The 19,780-nt window shown below is 41.2% G+C and overlaps 1 protein-coding gene across 2 annotated transcripts; it reads left to right on the forward strand.

The window, feature by feature from the left end:
* Positions 1-4,141: 4,141 nt before the first annotated feature.
* LOC137261738 (uncharacterized) lies at positions 4,142-13,972 on the forward strand. Of its 2 annotated transcripts, none has more exons than XM_067799520.1 (5): positions 4,142-4,228; positions 9,922-10,042; positions 10,542-10,666; positions 11,409-11,534; positions 13,148-13,972. In XM_067799520.1, the coding sequence occupies exons 1-5, from the start codon at positions 4,195-4,197 to the stop codon at positions 13,228-13,230; spliced, it is 489 nt and encodes a 162-aa protein (XP_067655621.1). In that variant the 5' UTR covers positions 4,142-4,194; the 3' UTR covers positions 13,231-13,972. The 2 variants fall into 2 exon arrangements, with proteins under 2 accessions (XP_067655621.1, XP_067655622.1); XM_067799521.1 differs by lacking the exon at positions 4,142-4,228 and adding an exon at positions 7,899-8,096.
* The last annotated feature ends 5,808 nt before the right edge of the window (positions 13,973-19,780 follow it).

A 19,780-nucleotide genomic window follows, 5' to 3' on the forward strand; every position in this document is an offset into this window, starting at 1 on the left:
GGTCATCACACGGCCAATCAATCTACTCGGGACTAGTCGTCTTACTCCGGAGTAAAACCGTGGGTACGGAAAGAGGCGAGTGGTGACGGATGCCTACAACACAGACCGAGATTATTTTGCTGAAACGATAACCAGCTGATTGCTTACCTACCGAGTTGAACTGTGCGAACTAATTCTAAACGAAGGGTCCTTGGTGTATGCACGATAATATTTTATTCATGATTAATAATTTATGCATTTTTATTGATTGTTAACTGATTAATTTTTCTCCATTATAAATAAGTGACAACAGTGAAGCAAAAGTATATATATATATTATTATATTATAGTATTAGAATCTCCCTCCAGGTATGAAGTGAGTGAGTGAATGTGTTTTTCGTCGCTTTTAGCAATATTCCAGCAACGTCACGGTGGGGAACACAAGAAAAACCGCATGAGAGGTACAGACTATTGTTTTACAATGATGCCCGAATCAAACAAACCTTTCCCCTGTCGTCTTATAGTTCTTGTTACTTAGAGATGACTTGCTTGATAACGGTTGATTGGTTTGATAACGGTGTTAGAACCTACACCGAAACGTCGCTCTCACAGCAATAAAGAAGTTGTTCATCCATATCTTGTCATCCTTCCTTACTGCTTCCTTCCTTACTGCTTAAACGTCTAAATGCCTCTCAAAGAAGTTTGATAGTCATTGTTTCAGCATTTTCATAGTGCAACTTCGTATTAAGTGCTTGCAAGAATGGTTCGTATGTGACTTGTAATACAATATGTACATGTATTACAATATCATCTGTCATAACAGAATCCTCAGCCACATTTCAACAAATGTTGAATTATTTTCATTGTACATCTTTAGATCAAGTGAGCAGGTGATTGCATGAATGTATGTTTTTTGTGATGTTTTACACAATATCTAATTCAATATCATCTACCTTCATTAAATTTCCACCTAAATTTCAGCGAACGATTAATTTTGGTCTGTACCCCTTCATGTATAAACATTGCGGTCTAGTAGTGTTCTGTACCAGCTAAACTCGGGCTTAAATATGCCCTACCACATCATCAATCTTGTGTTTAGTATATACATCACAATCGACACCAATCATTTGAATTTCAAATACAGCCCGTCAGATGATAGAGTTACATGACTTGGATACATTGCTCGTTCGAATTCCTGTTCCAACAGGATCCTTTGCATTGTCAGTAGCAGACTGAGTGTGTCAATTTAAAATAATTTCACTTTCACGCCGCTTTTCGCAACACGCCTGCGGGGTAAACCAGAAATTGGCTCACACATTGCACCCACTGGGAATAGAACCTGGTCTTCGGCGTGAAGAACGGACGTTTTAATCACTGGGCTACCCGTCACCCCCGTGCATTTTGATATGCTACAGGTTGTCTATCAATGGACTGTGACGATGCTCTTTTCATGGAAGTGAAAAGACACAATGTAGCGCATTTATGATGTATGTGCAGTTTTATATACACAGAAGGGACGTGTGGTCAAACCGCATTGGGTTTTGGAGAGCAGAGTCCTCTAGATGTACAGTCTTAAATTAATGTGGGCTAGAATCCCGGATTTATGTATAAAGAAAGTGATTAGAATACTGAACGTACAGTAGTACATATATAACAAGTAGTTTCTGAAATAATATCACGACATGGATCTTCTCCTACATGTTTCAGTGTGTATCTTCAGGGAGAAGTGATTACATTTAAACAGATTGTTATGACGTCACTTTTGTCTTGAAGTCACAATACCTTTGTGTATGTATTGTGACGTCGGAACAACAGTCCTAGGTGATCTACTCGTCAAAGGTGTTGCAATTTTTGCATCCCTAAGGTGCACCGGGATCACATGGCCGAGCCCCTATTGGTCATGTTTTTAGCACCATGTCCCGAAAGGTCACTCACTCACTTACAGCGTTATCAAGTTAATGTTGGTAGACCTAGTTGTTTGGAGGGGCCATTAGGTGTTTCCAGTGCTAATGTAATGTTAATGTAACTGTTTAGGCAAGAAGGGGTGAATATACGACTTATCCATGACTACAGTGTGGGGCTGACTATCAGACATATTCATGTATTCCATTGACATTTCTCACAGTAGTGGCATCAACAATATCAAAGGTCTGTAAGACTGTGATTACACGATGCCATTAAGAAAGTGGTCAAATGCAACATACGTCATATTTGAGATTTCAGTTTCTTAGTAAAGTACAAATCCAAGTACTTTTCTGGTTGAGTCCTATCCGTGATTCGAACCTGCACCCTCAGAGTCAGGCACCTAATCGCCAGCACACAAAGTCAGCCGCCTAGCCCGCTCAGCCACAGCGACTTCCACAAAAATGAGAGTCGGACAACTGGTAATCTCGACAGCGTACTTTGTGTACCCCTCTGTTCAGTGTGTATTGGCACGGCTCCCACGGCCGAACGCTATGATTACACGATGCCATTTAGAAAGTGGTCAAATGCAACATATGTCATATTTGGGATTTCACCTTCTAAATGGCATCGTGTATATGGCCTCTCTCTCTGGACGAACATACTCAATGAAACGCGGATCATAATGAGAACATCATACCAGCTGTGTGAGGTTTTTGCGGAATATTTTCCTTAAAATAAAAAAAGAGTTGTTTAATAAAGTATCATTAAACTATTGACACAGTTCACTATTTGTTACGAGGGTGGACTCTAGAGAAAGGGACAGAAAGAAAACGGTCACATAGCAACAGCTTCTTCAGCCAAGCCCCAGGGGCCATGTTGTCAGAAGTCAGGGGCAAGAGGGAGCGTGAGACATCTAAGCTCGAAATCTTCCTCTTTCTGCCTGCACTGTTTGAGTGACAACAAGCCATCTAAACCTCTGTATTATGTTTCAGCGTTCACCTGGACTGTACAGACGGAACTTACAAACCCTAACTAAGACTTCCGTTTCAATACACATTATTACTGTCCTTTTGAGTTGTGTCTTTGACTGGATGACTTCGCGCAATCGGCATCCTTGCCCATTCCGTTTCCCCGTGAGACGCAGTTGTTGCGTAATCGCAGAAATTCACCTAGTCTTACACGTATATTCGTGAGCAGTCAAACTGTTTACAATATATTTATCAATATTTAGCAATCACTACGCAGATATTCACCAATACACGTGCACTATGAATTGACCTAGACCTAAGTTGAATTTTGGCACAATACCAAAAAGAATTGCCTGCAATTCATTATTCTGGATGTAGTATTCGGGTTCTTTTATTGAAGAGTGCCTATTCCCAACACATTATAATTAATTTAAGAACAATAGCATTCCTGTCACTTTTTTCAGGCACCAATCAATGTTTTCTCGAAGGGTCACTCCTACTAACCCTCCTCCACCCACCTTACCCATACCCGTATAAGCATCTGCACCAAATTCCTACAGATCAAATGGTCGGTGCACGAAGAAGCAAACAGTTTATTTGACGAATCTTCATATGGTTGTACAGTAGAAGCTGGGTGTATACGCGAGACGCGAACGTCATGTAAAACAAATGTCTTATGTACAACGGTTCAACGTGGGGTAGCCCAGTGGTTAAAGTGTTCGCTCGTCTCGCCGATTCCCCACATGGGTACGTATACACTGTGTGAAGCCCATTTCTGGAGCCTACCCCCCACCCCCCCCTTCACCCCCGGTATTGATGGAATGTTGCTAGAAGCGGCGTAAAACTAATTTCACTCACTCACAACTGTTAAGGGCTGAAATGAGCGATATTACGGGACAAGTAGCCATGAAGGGTTGTGCGTGGGTTTTTATCCAGATTCATACTCTTCATACTATTTCTGTTACGGTGTGGAGGCCACTCAAGGATCGTGATCGGGGCAAGTCTGGTATAACAACTGACGACCAGCAGATCCTGCTGCGCTAAAGGGGACACCTCTGCAATAGTGTATTAAGGTCTCTTCAAATGATTGTGCCAACCTTGCTTCCTTGAATACAGATTAACAGATGTAGAACTGAAATGAAGTTTTGTCAAAATGTATTCACACAGGAAGCTATGGTAGAGGGCCATAAAAGTTTGAAATTAGTATGACAGCCATGTATAAATCACATATAGGTATGAATATTAATAATCATATTGCCAGCACATCCTTTTACTGCCGTCATGCTGCATGAAGCGGTCCGATAGCCTAGCTGGAATCTGGTGATTTTGATTTCTCCCGACAATGAAGAATCTGCTGACCATCGTAATCGCCACAGGTATAGTTCCATATTACCAATCTCCATAACTATTGTTTTTAGAACATTTTTGTCATACAAAGGCTATTTTAAAATTTAAAACAAGGACTCTGTTTTCTTGCCTGGAACGCCCGATGGCGGTGCGGTTGTTTCTGCACGTCGTTTAGATATCGATCAGTGTTTGATTCATTACGTTTTTTCCCTTCATATGAAAATTATCAGTTTGAAGTATAATTCTCAGATAAGCTGAGAACCCCCGATTATTTTATTTTACGATAGGTAATGACAGATTAGATATGGTAATATGAATATAATACTCTAAAAACATTGTTTGATTTTTTAAATGCAAAAAATAAAATAACATTTTCAGTAATATTAATTATTTAATGGCTCTCATACCTTATGAAACTGAGGGACTGTCATGCTGTTTTGTTTTAATTATGCATAGTGTTATATATTCTGTATTTGAAGCATGTCGATGTGATTCATTATATTACATGCATAGTGCTATGGCGTTCGTAAAGGTATTTTAATGCACTCGATGCACTCAACGTTCTTGAGGGTTACATTTCATTTTCTTGTTCAAAACAGCAAACCCCTGCAAACACTAAGACCACCCTTACTTGTTTCCGAACCAGGAACAGACATGTCCATATAGTGTTGTCCATGTCTTAGTCATGTTTGCTTGTTTAAAATGAAACAAACAAGAAAGGAATTATCCCAGATATAATATATGATAGCGAGAAAGTGTGGTGTTTGAAATGGGCATGATAGCTGTGATGTGGATTTTAAGTTGTGCTTCGTGGATTGGTTCCAGTCTAGGAACGTATCAATAACTCTGGTATCTGTTGCTGGTCAAAACTATTGATCGTGATATTTCCTTGGCAGTTCGTACCAATGAGCTGGTTTCTGTGGAGAACCGTTCAGCTTCCCTATTGAATAAAGTACTGATGAGGAGGAATTCAGCGACGTCGAACCATGCTTATTGATAACTCTTTACCATGACCGTTAACGGTTCCTGTTAAACCCATGAACATTCCCTAACGCATTTTCATTGGTCAGTATTTGTCCACCTGCACCTGTATAACCCAGGTTACAACCAATAGCCATACGTGTCTGTGTTTTATAGATCAAACACCACACAATAATTTTATTATTCATGAGATAAATTTTATAATACACTGCATAATGAAATCTGTGGATTATGGTCCACAATATATGCATCAGTGCAATACGCATTTGTGTAGACCGACCAAGTTTACCCAACTCGTACTCAACGGAACGTCATTAAACTCCATTTCATCTGAGCTGAACTGCATGAAATTCTACATCACCTGTGCTGACTTATTTTGACTTGGACTCCATCTAATCTGAGCTGTGTTGAATTGAGACCTAAAATACACTCAGCTCTATTTAACCTGACCTGAATTCAAATTTTTGTAATCTGATCTAAACTGAACTCTACGTAGTCCGACTTGAACTGAACTAAACTTTATCTAACCGGATCTTACCTGAGCCAAAGTCTACTTCACAGAGCTGATTTGACCTGTCGCAGTTTCCAGTTAACACAAACTGAAGTAAAGTGAACCCTATTCAATCTGACCTGTACTCAACTCTATGCAAACTGACCTTAAATGAACTCTACTTTTTCCTTGAACTAAACACTACTTTACCTGATGTGACCTGAACTCAATTCTACTTCATCTGGGCTGACTTGACCTGCTGTAGTCTCCACTTAACCTGGACTTACCTGAACTGATGTTTAGCCTTAACTGAACACTATTCAGTTTAATCTGAACTCAGCTCTGGATTTGAACTCTAATTACCTTGGACTAAACTTTACTTAACCTCATTTGATCTGAACTAAAGTCTACTTTTCTTGATCTAACCTGAAGTAAACTCGTCTTTTTGGTATGCCGTCTGTTGATGTGCATGGGAAAGAATCTCGCTTGTATGAAGCAGCATTGAGTAGATTTAACGATATCTATGCCACAAACAGAAGTCTAAAGTCCCCACTGGAATGGAAATTATTTACAAAGTGTAATATTTAAAGTTTTTAAAAGTAGTTTTAGTATACTATCGCTGAAAATGAAGGAAAATGGCAGAAAATTTCCTAACCTTAAATAAAGAGATACTCAGTCACCTGATTTCTGAAAGTGCGTTCATATATCTTCTTCCCATTTAAATGATGTAAATAATCCTCGATATCTCCAGGGTATGCGTTCCGAAAAATATCCACTATACCCTGGATGCATCTACGATAATTTTATTACCCCCCTTTGCTGGCTCCGAATTCTCACAGTAGCCAATCAGCTAAGTCGCCGTTACAACCGAGCTTGCCAGTGTCAACAAAGACAGCAGTTGCAACTACGAAGGTTTCTTCACAGTTACTCAGATAATGGGGAATTCATGCAGACAAATTGACTTTAAAAATACTTTAAAAAAATAAATGCACAAACTCATACCTCTTTCAGAGTACCTCTACATCATTTGTGCTGCCAAGTTTAATCAGTTACATACATGTAATTTAAAAGGCGAAAGTGAGTTGTGATTGGTTCGCTCAACTTCCCAACGCAGACACCTGATTGGATAAAAAGCCAGTCAAGGGACGTAATTAATTTATCGGACAGGGCCGTAGATGCATCTAGACTATATCGAGGATGGATGTAAATTGGAAAGGTTATTAATACAAGATTCGTATCAGAAGAATTCTTCATGAATATTTATTTATGGCTATTTAACATTCACATTGTGCTGTTCTTTTGGATCCGTAGATTGGATCAACATAATGTGATCAGAATGGAAAGGGGCGAGGCAGGGCGTTGCTTATAGGCGTGTCGCTACTACTTGATCCCATCACCATCGTTCATATAACAATTTTAGATAATCCAAAGTGTATTGCTTATTTTAGAGGCAGATATGGCACCAGATACCACAATGTGTGGCATTGATATCATGGTGATTATAATGCTTACCAGACTTACTTTTCCATCCGCGGGTTTTGTTTAAACAGGGAGATTTGAAATTATAATTAAACTAAAAGACTTTCTTACAATGATAACTAAATAGGCAGTCATTTCAGTGTTATCGAGCTGACTTCTATCGGCCATTGGCGTGCGAAACAAAAAACGGTACATGAACATTGCAAGTTGGCGTACAGTTATAAAGCTAATCAATCACATTTGGTTTTCGAAAGATTTAAATACAGATCCTCATTTCAGTGTTATCGAGCTGACTTCTATCGGCCATTGGCGTGCGAAACTAAAAACGGTACATGAACATTGCAAGTTGGCGTACAGTTATAAAGCTAATCAATCACATTTGATTTTCGAAAGATTTAAATACAGATCCGAAATAAATTACAGGAACTGCGATTTCAATTTTCTCGAATCAAAATACATTTTCAGACAGTAAGCTGTATTTCTCGTGAATAAATAGTTCATGAATAGTGGGTCAGATGATCTGTTGGCGATAACACGCCTTCCTCTGTGTGTGAGGGCTCGAAACCTATACGACACTCAACATAAGCCTGTACAAGAATACGGATTTTATTGAGAAAACGTATTACGAATTATAACAGTTTTCATTTGTGGTATTCGTGTGAACCAAACGCCCACAGCAGCTTCGTACGACACGTGATAATTTTACAAAACATGGTACTTCTATATTCAGCTCTACATTATGCGAAACTGTTGAAACTAGGGAAACAACTACCGGAACGTCAGCGTGTCAGTGGTTGTCGTTCTATGTGTGTGAGTTACCCGCTTCTAATTAGCGGCACAGTTGTCACTAAAGTAGTGTCGGAAGGCTGTTGCTCTGTATACTTCAAATATACACAACTGGAAATAGGATATGTTGGAATAACCTCGACCTAACCATTGGGCATTCGGTAAGAGGGTATCTAGAAAAGCATGTTAACTCGTAAAATCGGGGGAAAAAAACCTTAAACAATAGATCAGACTATAGATGGCAATTAGGCCGCTCAGTCAGGCATGACGGAGGAAAGTCGATTCACCTGGCATGCAATACATTCGGTGCTTGGCACAATATGTCATCTGAAAGATATTTTGTGTTTTGTTTCTTTTGTGTTGATATGTCTCACCTATGGAATAATGGAATAGTATCTTATTTGTCTTTCTTTAATAAAATTTATGTTAAGATATGTAAAAGAGTATGACACCCGATACCCACAGAAAAGCATCGTATTAAATGTCTAAATATATATAGGTGGCATGACCACCTGCAGATGGACTCTGCTTCCTCGTTTTGCTTTTGAGACGACCCCTCCTACATGTTTTTTCTATAGTGACAGTGAGACCCCAAGGTAGCCATAGCCTTAACAGTTTCAGCTTGAAAGTTATTACTGTTTTACGACAGCTATCGTTTATAATGAAGCTATGTCGAGTTTCAAAATGGGCGTTTAAAACGTGTCCTTTGTAATACAATAGCATAGCAAACTAATTTGCATTAAGCCATGGTCTGTTCCAAATAAGTCGTTTTGGACTCCGCTTTGCGCATTTCTGCACTGATCTCTCCTTAGTAAACTCATTTTTTCCCTATCTCCCTACCACTGGAGCTGTAGTTACGCCGACGTTATACATACATGCACGCACGTACGCATACATACACACACATGCACACATACATATATGCATGCATGCACGCACACACACACACACACACACACACACACATACATAGATACACGCACGCACACATACACACACTTGCACACATACACGCACGCACATACATACATACATACACACATACACCCCCACACACACACACATACATACATACATACATACATACATACATACTTACATACATACATACATACAAACACTTGCACACATATACGCACGCACGCACACACACATACATACACGCACTCACACATACGCACGCACTCACGCACACACACACACATACATACATACATACATACATACATACATACATACATACATACAAAAGCAGGAACTAGGAACTATTGTAGAGTAATCTTCATCGCAAAGGTCACCAAGCGCTAATATAATCTGAGTATCTAGGGTGGAAAGTGACCTTCACTGAAGGTCTGCTAGCTGTTGTCAAAACGTTCGCAGCTCCACGAACATCTAAACTCCTTTCTTAACACACTGGCCACGATCAAAGCTAAGACGATAGGGCTACGAATGTCTTCTTTTAATGTGGGACGTCTGAGACAGGAGAACGCCCACAGTGCCTTAAAAAAATGACACAGTAAACTCTTTTGTTTAAAGTAACGTGACCCGTGAAGGCCCGGGGGCCCCTTTCACAAAACTCTTGTAAGCCTAAGGTTTCGTAACTTTTCTCGTAACATTCCTACTTCCTATGTTACAGTATAGGAGGTACGAATGCTACGAGAAAATTTACGAGATCTTAGGCTTACGAGAGTTTTGTGAAAGGGGCCCCGGGTTAGTATTAATCTTCAGTTACCCATGCTTGTCGTAAGAGGCGACTAACGGGATCGGATTGTCAGGCTCGCTGACTTGGCTGACACATGTAAACCATCAGTGTAGATCGATGCTCATGTAGTTGGTCCAAAGTCGATTATTTACTCACCGTCTCCCTGTTCCTGGAATATTGCTGGGTGCGGCGTGGAACAACCAAACAAAATGTCTATACGACAGTGTTGTAGAGTGTCTCCCTGACGGCGTATATAGATAGTCACAGATGTGTTGTATGTTTAGGGCTGGCCGCTGTAATGAGAGGTAAACCGGTCGCTGACCTGTGTCCCGGACACTTAGAGTGTGGCATGATGACCCATGCCAATTACACAGCCGCGGCAAAAGACGCCACAAAGGAGTGCAGGTAATATTTCTTACAGCCGTATATACTCACCCGGATAAGAAACGCATGGTTTGGTACTTTTTCTGTATTTCTTTTCCTCACTGACACATTTTTGCTGTACTGGCACAGTCTGTAGAGAACTCACTCTGAAGCGGACAGGTGTTTGACACTGCAATCATCAGTCTTCGCATCAAAATATGGGATCCTGACCACCGAATCCCATCATGTGGTTGTCATGCGCATTCATTACTTCTACAAGGTTAGAAAGACGCCAATAAGCTTGACGCCCATGTGTCTAGAAGATTGAAAACTTAAACCACTTAATGAAACGTTGACTGGGAACACTACTGCAGAAGTCAGTCTTGTACCGTGTGTCAGTCATTGGCCGGAGAATAGTACCGCAACGTATGCCCATTGTGCCATAGTATTTAAATCCTAGACCATTTCGGGCTATCAAGCGACGAGAAATAGGGGCGAGGACCTCCTTTTTATACAACGTCGTCCTTGACCTTCATTGCAGGGCGCTGTATTTCGGATTGGACTGTTTGGATCAGGTGAGGAAGAACTGTTCTGCCTCCCAGGCATACGGATTGTACGAGGCCATCAAATTTGCAAGACTGCAACTTGACAAACTCAACTGCTCATGTAAGTCTGTCCTTTCATGAAATATTCTGTGATTAAAAGAAATGACTGTCTTCCTTGTCAGTTAGGTCTCGGAATTGTGGACAATATTTCTGCGGACTCGTGACTCATCAGCGGATTACCACTTTAAAAATACTACAAAAATATACTATAAGCAAATAAACAAAAACCGGGATTCAACATGGGTTCCTGACATGACAAAGGGACGCCACATCTCACGGCGTTAACGAAGTTTTAACGACTAGACTATCTCCAGGCTCATCGTAAGTTAGAAATGAAGCTTGCTCCATACAAAACGGGGGCGGTGGGGTAGCCTTGTGGTTAAAGCGTTCGCTCGTCACGCCGAAGACTCGGGTTCGATTCCCCAAATGGGTACAATGTGAGGCCCATTTTCTGGTGTCCCCCGCCGTGGAATATTGCTAAAAGCGGCGTAAAACCAAACTCACTCACACTCACTCACCATGCAAAACGAGTCTTGGTGAGCGTAATGATTGTTTTGTTTCATAAATATGTAGTATTTGTGGCATGGGAATAGACAGGGGCGAGAATATCTATACTTTCTCAAACTAGGCCATTCTTAAAATAGTCGAAGTTCAAGAAAATGAAATGCACTTTACAAGCAAGCGTCCTCGAGATTAATTGTATAGGACAAAAGTGTATCTTATTACTCTGTACATGGTGATAGAGCAACCTGAATGTCTTAGTGAAGAATTCTGTATCACTGATGTGATGTATGTTTTGATAGTTGCTATTCCGGACGCAAACGGGACGACGGTAAGGACTGGGATGTGGTCTGTCTATCCTGGCCCAACAGGAAGTACTCTTACCACCCCGGTGACAACAACGACAACATCGGCCACCCCGAGCCGTGGTATGTATATTTCTTAATAAAGTTCAGCAGAAATAAGCAGATATGAAAACAGAAGAAGAAACAACACAACCAGAAATTAACAAAACCAAAGCCATGGGAGAACCGTGTGGAATGTAAACATATAAGGGATCACATGAAGGCACAAGCGTTCCTTTATTTTTTTTCCAAAGTCACTTCACAAGCTTCGTATGTCACCTCGTGTGAGGAAACCTGGAAAGAAATAAAGAAACGCTTGTGCTTTCATGTCGTACCTTATTGTTTTTATCTCGGTATGTTATACTCACGATTCACACTAGTCTAATTTGGGTTTTAGTTTTATAAATGGGTATCAGCAGAAACTGGTAGACCAGCTGCAGCTGTTTTGTATTATATTTTGTGTCGATATATACGATTTATTATTATTTTTATTATGCATCTGTTTCATTTGTTGTTTTCATTAATTTACATACTTTGTTGTAATTTGTCTATGAAATAATTATTGTATTCACTCTTGTACCACTCTCTTAGTTATGGGACAGTGAATAAAATGATTGAATGACAGACAAAATCGAAACACTATTTTAAATGGTCCATTTCCAGAATCTTTCTTCAAGCTGAATGCATCATTCCTCACTTGTCTTAACTCTAAATATTTTTTGTTTGTTACGAGCCTCTTTACTAAACAATTTCGATTTCCTTCGCAACATTCTCTCCTTATCGTAGTAAGGTTCTGGAAATAGAGAATACTGACCTATGTCCCATGTAATACCATATGTATGAAACGAGTGAGTGGTTTGGTATCTAACGAGCGAAGTCGAGTTAGATACCGGTATCATTCACGAGTTTCATAAACATGGTGTTGCACGGGACTGAGCGTGATGACTCAGCTTACCGCAAGGTCTAATTAGGAGATAAACATGTGTTGGCCAATTTCCGGGTGTTATTGAGTTCCAAATGTATTCCCGTGCTTCAAATACTCAATAACACCCGGAAATGGGCCAACACATGATGTTTATCGACATTGTAAACACAAAAGTAAACCAAAGGGGTTTTACTGTCTGCACTCGTTTACATCGAATACGGACACAGCAGTGAAGTGTCATCAGCTGGCCGTTTCAGCTGGTTCTCATGGTAGCATCTGGAGTTGCTCATTTTAGACGTCATTCTAACTTTACGTCACAATATGATTTGAATGACTTCACCACTGTTGATGACACAACAAAACAATTGTTTACGTGTCAATACGCGGTGAATAGTCTTTCAGTTTCCGGGAATCTAATACCATTTAATCATGTTTTTCAACCAATCAGATTACAGAACACAGTAACTTTTGGTTTACAATGCTATTGTGATAGAGGTATCAGCATTGTGACGTCATAACTGTAAGGCACTTTGACGTCATGCGTGCGGCATCACGCGATGTTATTACACATTCTACCATGACCCAAGAAAGTACTGGATGCTGCGCGTTCGGTTCCAATTGAAATTTAGTCGCCATCAATTCAGTACAGCATGTCTCTGATTTCAAACACAGTACGTTTATCTCCTAAATGTTTAATAACTTTGTAAAATTATTAAACAGTGATATCTTCAACGAGTGAGTAATAATGATGCTTATACGGTTCCTATTACAGGTGCGGGCCTCTCTTGTCAGGCGTCACTCAGCTTGACAACCCTGCTCATTTTACGGATTCTATCATTTTTTCTGAATAATTAAAACGTACCAAAGGGTCCTTTTTGGCTTTGTAAAAGTACATTATGTCGGGGAAAATATTGTTAAATGTTTTGCAGTTGTTTGAATAGATAATATTGGCTTTGGAATAAACGCTGTTTTGGAGATAGTTATGAGAACGATGATGTCAGATCCAAATGGAAACAATTTACGAAATGAATTCTCTACATATGTGATCCAAATATAACTGCGTGCGCGAGGGTCTCATGTTGGAGGAAATTATGTGTGCCGTAGAAACAAGATGCTAAATTTCCTAAGAACCAAAACAATGATTTTGAGTACATGCTTTTCGACAATATTTTTCAAAAAATGAGATTCTTGTGAGCCAAGGAGACCATTATCCTACCCTGTCAATTCAAATGAGAAGAAATCTTCAAAATTTCAGCTTCAACGCAGGACCGGACTTTTAATCTTGTAAATGAGCCAGAAAATATCATGACATACGAAAGTTCTTTTCATTTTTGAATGGCATTTTCGAAGTTGGAAAGTGCAATAATGGCACATAATGATAAGATTCCTGCTTGACAAAGGTATACTAGCATCAACGTTGCACTAGCCAAACCTAGGAAGTTCTTATCCGTAACATTTGTTATTACATGAAAGGCTTGTGATATGTTGAACGTTTACCACCTAGTTTAGTTTCTCGGTACATAGGAACATTCGACTGGCGGAAATGTATACACACTTTTCACCATTAAGTTTCGGAAATAAAGCATATGCTAACGTGGTCTTTTTGTTTCGTTGTTGGGTGTGTAAACCTCATGTACAAACAGGGTGAGGGGGTATACTGTAGCATACCCAATACCCTTGGCAATATGCATGTTTGTTTGCTTATGTGATGTTGAACCCACTCTCAGTGATCTCTCTCTCTCTCTGATATTCTGATTAAGCAACACCACGACAGTAGATTATCTGAAGCAACATTCCACTTTTGACTTTCATGTTTTCATCTCAACACACGTTCTGTAAAAACGCATAGTTGATAATGACTGGGTGGGGTAATTGGCTTTTACGCCAATTTTCGCAGTATTTCAGAAACATCACGGCGGATGACGCCAAAATGTCTCCACTCATGTAGAACTCGAACAAGGCGTAACAAGCGAAAGCTTAAAACGCTGGGCCACACCCTAACAGCCTCCCAACACAACTGAACGGAAGCTTACGACCGGTGGTCCATCGTGATCACGGATTCAAACTCCATATAAGTATAGCAGTGTTGCGTGCATTTGACTTCTGTGTGTATGATTGAAATTGCGTGTCAAAAACACAGTGCGTTTCCACTTTGAGACCGTATTTCGACTTTCGCTAGCTTGGCGCATGAGAAACGAAGCGTTCGTAATAGGACTTTTGGTGGGACCGTAGAAAGGCGGGCCGTTCAGGGCATTGCTGGCGTTTCAAGACAGTTATCAACCTGGCTCGATAGATCTTATCACATAGTCGCATTATATAATCAGGGAGTTGATTTTTAAGTTCCCAGGATGTGACTTTGATAACTTCTAAACCAAAGTTTTCAAATAACTTTGTGTTCCTATCACCTGATTGTAAAATATCACATCATTGAAAAAGTCCATTACTTTGTGACTATGCCTGGTTAAGCTGCAACCCTTTGCTCTCCAGCTTCGCGTTTTTATCCGCTGGGCTACGAAAGATCGATGTGGAGAATGAGATGGTTCGTCAGCATGAACCACGTGTTCCTCACAAGACGGATACTGCGGGCAGCGCACGTGCAATACGTGGAACGCACGAGGTTTCATGAAAATCAGCCAGGTTACGGCCATGTGATGTCAACGCACTCGCTACACCGTGTACCCCATGGAGATCTATTAAAAGGCACCGGGGCCTGGTGATATTGAACGTTATGTAAAAACATGTATATTATTTTTAAAGATATTTTACACAAAACGGTTGATAAGCTGGAGAAACCACTCCTACTCGGGTTTATAAGAGATTTAAATCCTGAGAGTCGGGACATCCTCCTCACTGGTTTACAGTCTCTTGCAACCCTCGTTGCCGTGGTTTCTATTACACATAAAACCTCTAATGAGTGAGGGAATGAGTTTAGTGCTACGCTGTGTAAAGCAATATTCCAGATATAGCACGGCGGAGGACTCCAGAAATGGGCTTCAAACATTGTACTCGTGTGGGGATTCGAACCAGGTCATTGGAGTAACGGCAGGGATTTCCAGAAATGGGTTTCACACGTTGTACTCATGTGGGGAATCGAACCCTTGTTTTAGGCATGATGAGCGGACGCCTTAACCACTAGGCTACCCACCACCCTCTGATGAGCTGACTTGAGAATTACTCCGCATCGGAATTTTTTCCGCTAGTCAGTACACGTATATATCTTAAGTACGGAGTGTAAAACAGTGCACTTAGTCAGAGACACCAATGGCAATAGTACTGCAGTAACTAACAAAACAGAAATCACTAACAGAAGAGAGACTTGCCACATACAGATGACCAATAACACATTAATGACCAACAGCACGGAAGTGACCACAGAAGAGACTAATTACTCCATCAAAGAAAAATTTCCCTGCAGGTGGGCTTTAAGAAATTGTGGATCGTACATCGGAGGTCAATGGATTTAAAGTAAATAACAGTCTCCGTTGACATAGTGAGTGGGCGAATTTCTTCTACCGCCGCTCTGAGCAGTATGTGGGCATTTATCACGATGTGTCGTCTTCATGGTTGGCAAAATAAAGAAATATTTACATCCTTGGTGATACCCACAACCAATGGAGAAACGGGTTACTGGCACGCATAAGGGAGGCAACTGGGCCCTGAACGTTGTACTTATTAAACGAGTGAGTCAACCAAGTTAATCACAGGCAACAGGGACGGTGGGTTAGCTTAGTGGTTACAGCGTTCGATCGTCAACCCGAAGACCTGGGTTTGATTAATCACATGGGTACAACGTGTGAAGCCCATATCTGGTGTCCCTCGCCGTGACAATACTGAAATAATGCTTAAGTGGCGTAAAACTAAACTCACTCACTCACTCTTCAGCAAGTGGCGTAAACCCATAGTCACCATGGAGCTGCGTAAAGAAGTGTGCTCAACTCGACACGAGATTTCAGTACTTTGCTGTCTTAGTGTACTTACTTTTTGAACCTTTGGATATCCGTTACTATCTTTTTTAGGGTAAGACCTGAGAAGGTCCGGGTTAGAATAGGCCTTCAGCAACCCGTGCTTGCCAGAAAGGCGAATATGCTTGTCGCGAGAGGCAACTAATGGCATCGGGTGGTCAGGCTTGCTGACTTGTTGGCAAATGTCATAGGTTCCCAACTGTGCAGATCGATGCTCATGTTGTTGATCACTAGATTGTCTGGTCCAGACTCGATTATTTACAGACCGCCGCCATATATAGCTGGGATATTGCTGAGTGCGGCGTAAAACTCAACTCACTCACTCTTTAGACTAAGCATAACCAATATGGTAAGGGTTTGGATTAGTGTTAGGGTTAGGTTAGGGTTACATTAGGGTCACTTTCCCACGATCATTCGCTGAAACTCCCAGAATTCCGCATCTCCGTGTTTTTCAGAGACCCATGTACACTTTTTTGTGATAATTTACCTTTAATTTTCAAAATCCTTGGTAGTTAATTACTAACAGGAAATCGTCACAAATGGTGCGGTATTAACAGTTATTTTATATTATGATAACCCCTTATTTTTTTAAATTTTATAGCTCGTGCTTACCTATAACGGAAGTGCGAGTGACACTAAAGAACACGGTTAGCGATATTCGTTCTTCTGTCGGTTACTAGGGAAAGAAGGAGTGAGTTCATCAGTCGTCACCCTTGTTTCCGCGAGTGAGGGTCTAGATGGGGGCGTTTAAACTCAATAGTGAAATATGGGCCCTTGAGTCAGTAGTCAGTATGTTCCAGCTTAATCAGAAATGAAAACAAGCCTAGAACACAAAACAATCTGTTAAGCTGAATCTAAACGTGAAATATCTCCGAGCATATACAGAGGGCCAGTCTTGTGATGCTGCCTTCGAGGAGGTGTTCGGTAAAAGATCCTGGGTTAAAAATCCTAAATTTGCTTAGGTTAAAAAGTCCCCGGGGACAAAAAAGTGCCCTTCTAAAAAGAAATGTATAGAAAAACAATTCTTGTTATTATTTTATTTTGAATGATGCGTTACATGTACATTTGGTACTGGTCTTGCTGAACTACAACATTCGAGCACACCCTTCATTCCTGGCTATGTACATGTCACAACCATGATGTCATAAGAAACTATTTATTTTACTTCAAACATGAATATAACATAAATGATGTGTAAGGTAAACTAGAACTACATTCATCTGATATCATGATCATCTGATATCATGATAATATCAAACAATGTAATTTTATTACCACTTCAAGAAAATTTAATCCCACGTTAATTTCATCTGTCCATTTGTACTTTGTATTTTGCTGCATGGATGTTTATACTCATGTATTTAGTATTCTTAATTTTATGCATGATACCATGTACATCTGCAATAATGTATTATGGAGCGGCCAGATCGCCAGTCTGTCTGTAGTGAAACAATTATACAGCTAGTTCTGCCTCGAACCCGTATACGTAAAACTTTCTAATACTCACCTGCATATCACGGTGTATCGTTGCAGCTACCATAAGGGCGATGTCAATAACCTGGAAATATTAAAGTTTCGCTTTGCGGTTTATTATTGACATTTTACGACAATCTCATACCATAAACATTACACTCATTTACCTACACGATACATGTTTTTCATCTCATTAGACTATCAGCTATGAAAGCCGGGAGAGCGCCACGCGGACCAGTTACATAACCGCGTTGTATTGGCGTACGGGAGACAGTGTCTGATGAAGTGTCACTGCGTGACAACGGTGTCAACATGGTGGAGGGTTTGCTTGGCTATCTGACACTCTCAGCACCATGTAAACCTATCCTTTTGACCAAACACCTGCCCCTGACAACCCGTTTCGTATTACACCTGCCACTTGGGGCAGAGGGGACGTTGGATAATCGCTAACTCGGGTTGGTGTGCGTGCCCATACGTGCGTGTGTGTGCGTTCGTGCAAGCAATGGGTAACGAAGATGGGTAAGTGATGGGTAACGGGGTGCGATAGTGATGAGTAATGGGGTGGCAGAGTGATGGATAACGGGGTTGCGATAGTAATGTGTAATGGAGCTTGAGTGGTAATGAGTAACGGGGTGGGATAGTGATGGTGTAATGGGGTTTGGTAGTGATGGTGTAATGGAGGCGGGTGAGTGAATGGTAATGGTGTGGGGTAGTGATGCGTAATGGAGGTGGAGCAGTGATTGGTAAGGGGGTGGGGTAGTGATTTGTAATGGCGTGGGGTAGTGATTAATAATGGGGCGGGGTAATTATGGGTAACCGGGTCCAGTAGTCATGGTAATGGGGTGGGGAGGTGATGGGTGGGGTAATGGGGTGTGGCAGTGATGGATAATGGGGTGGGATACTTATGGGTAACGGCTGTGGGGTGGTAGCGGGTAATGGGATGGGTTAGTGATGGTTGATTCGGGTGGGCTGAGCTATGGCGGTTGGGTAGTGATGTTTTTACTGATGGATAGTGAAAGGGACGGGGAGTGAACGGGGTGGGGAAGTGAAGGGAAATCAGATCGGGGTAGTGAAGGGTAAGAATGGAAAGGTCGGAGATGTATTACTTGGACTGGATTTCGCGGCTGATTGCAATTAAGGCTGCCTTTGCGCGTGTCAACGTCAACCGACGTGATCTCTATTGTCTGATAAGCCAACAGTGTAACATAGCTCCGACAAAGCAGCTGATCTAAAGACAGGTGCCCTGTGTGACATACAGCAAACACTGGTAAGTCTGTGTATATTGCAGGAACGTATCAACACTCGACTTCACGTGGCACGGCCAGGCTTGGCGTTCAGGACATTTAATAGCAGTCGTAACTGCGCTTATTCTTGAACTGAGTGAATGAGTGAGTATGGTTTTCCGCCGCTTTAACAATAACCCAGCAAAATCACGGTGGGGACACCAGAAATGGGCTTCACACATTGTACCCACGTGGAGAATCGAACCCGGGTCTTCGGTGTGACGAGCAAACGCTTTGTCCACTCGGCTACGCCACGCCCCCAGTTGCTTTTGGGTCACAGAAAGTTCAGAATAAAAGTTTCTGAACAAGTGCAACTTATCAGATATGCGCCATCCTTACAACGACAATGCTCGTACCGTAGTGTGACTGAGAGCTGATGCACTGATGTGCGCTTCTAGAGGTGAGCGTTGGCTATTCGTGCACAGTAAGCTTCACGACAACACGTCGACTGACGCCTTCAGACTTGACCAAGGCGTCTGAACGTGTCCCTTTGTTGCACGATGCAGGGATTCGATCAGTAATAACTTTGCCAAACTAGCTTCTAGTTCCACAACGGCAGCTTCTACTGCTTCTGTGGTTGCTGCTGCTGCTGCTGCTGCTGGTGATGATGATGATATTACAACTGCTACTACTACTGCTACTTCTACTCCTGCTGCTGCCGCTACTGTTGATGATACCACTACTACC

This window comes from Haliotis asinina, chromosome 14, assembly GCF_037392515.1.
Source record: "Haliotis asinina isolate JCU_RB_2024 chromosome 14, JCU_Hal_asi_v2, whole genome shotgun sequence".
NCBI lineage: Eukaryota > Metazoa > Mollusca > Gastropoda > Lepetellida > Haliotidae > Haliotis > Haliotis asinina.

Excerpts from the sequence above, each read along its gene's own strand:
- LOC137261738 (XM_067799520.1), top strand. The coding sequence starts at position 4,195 with ATGAAGAATCTGCTGACCATCGTAATCGCCACAG. Across the intron at positions 4,229-9,921 it reads GACCATCGTAATCGCCACAG|GGCTGGCCGCTGTAATGAGA; the intron begins GTATAGTTCCAT and ends TTGTATGTTTAG. Across the intron at positions 10,043-10,541 it reads GACGCCACAAAGGAGTGCAG|GGCGCTGTATTTCGGATTGG; the intron begins GTAATATTTCTT and ends CCTTCATTGCAG.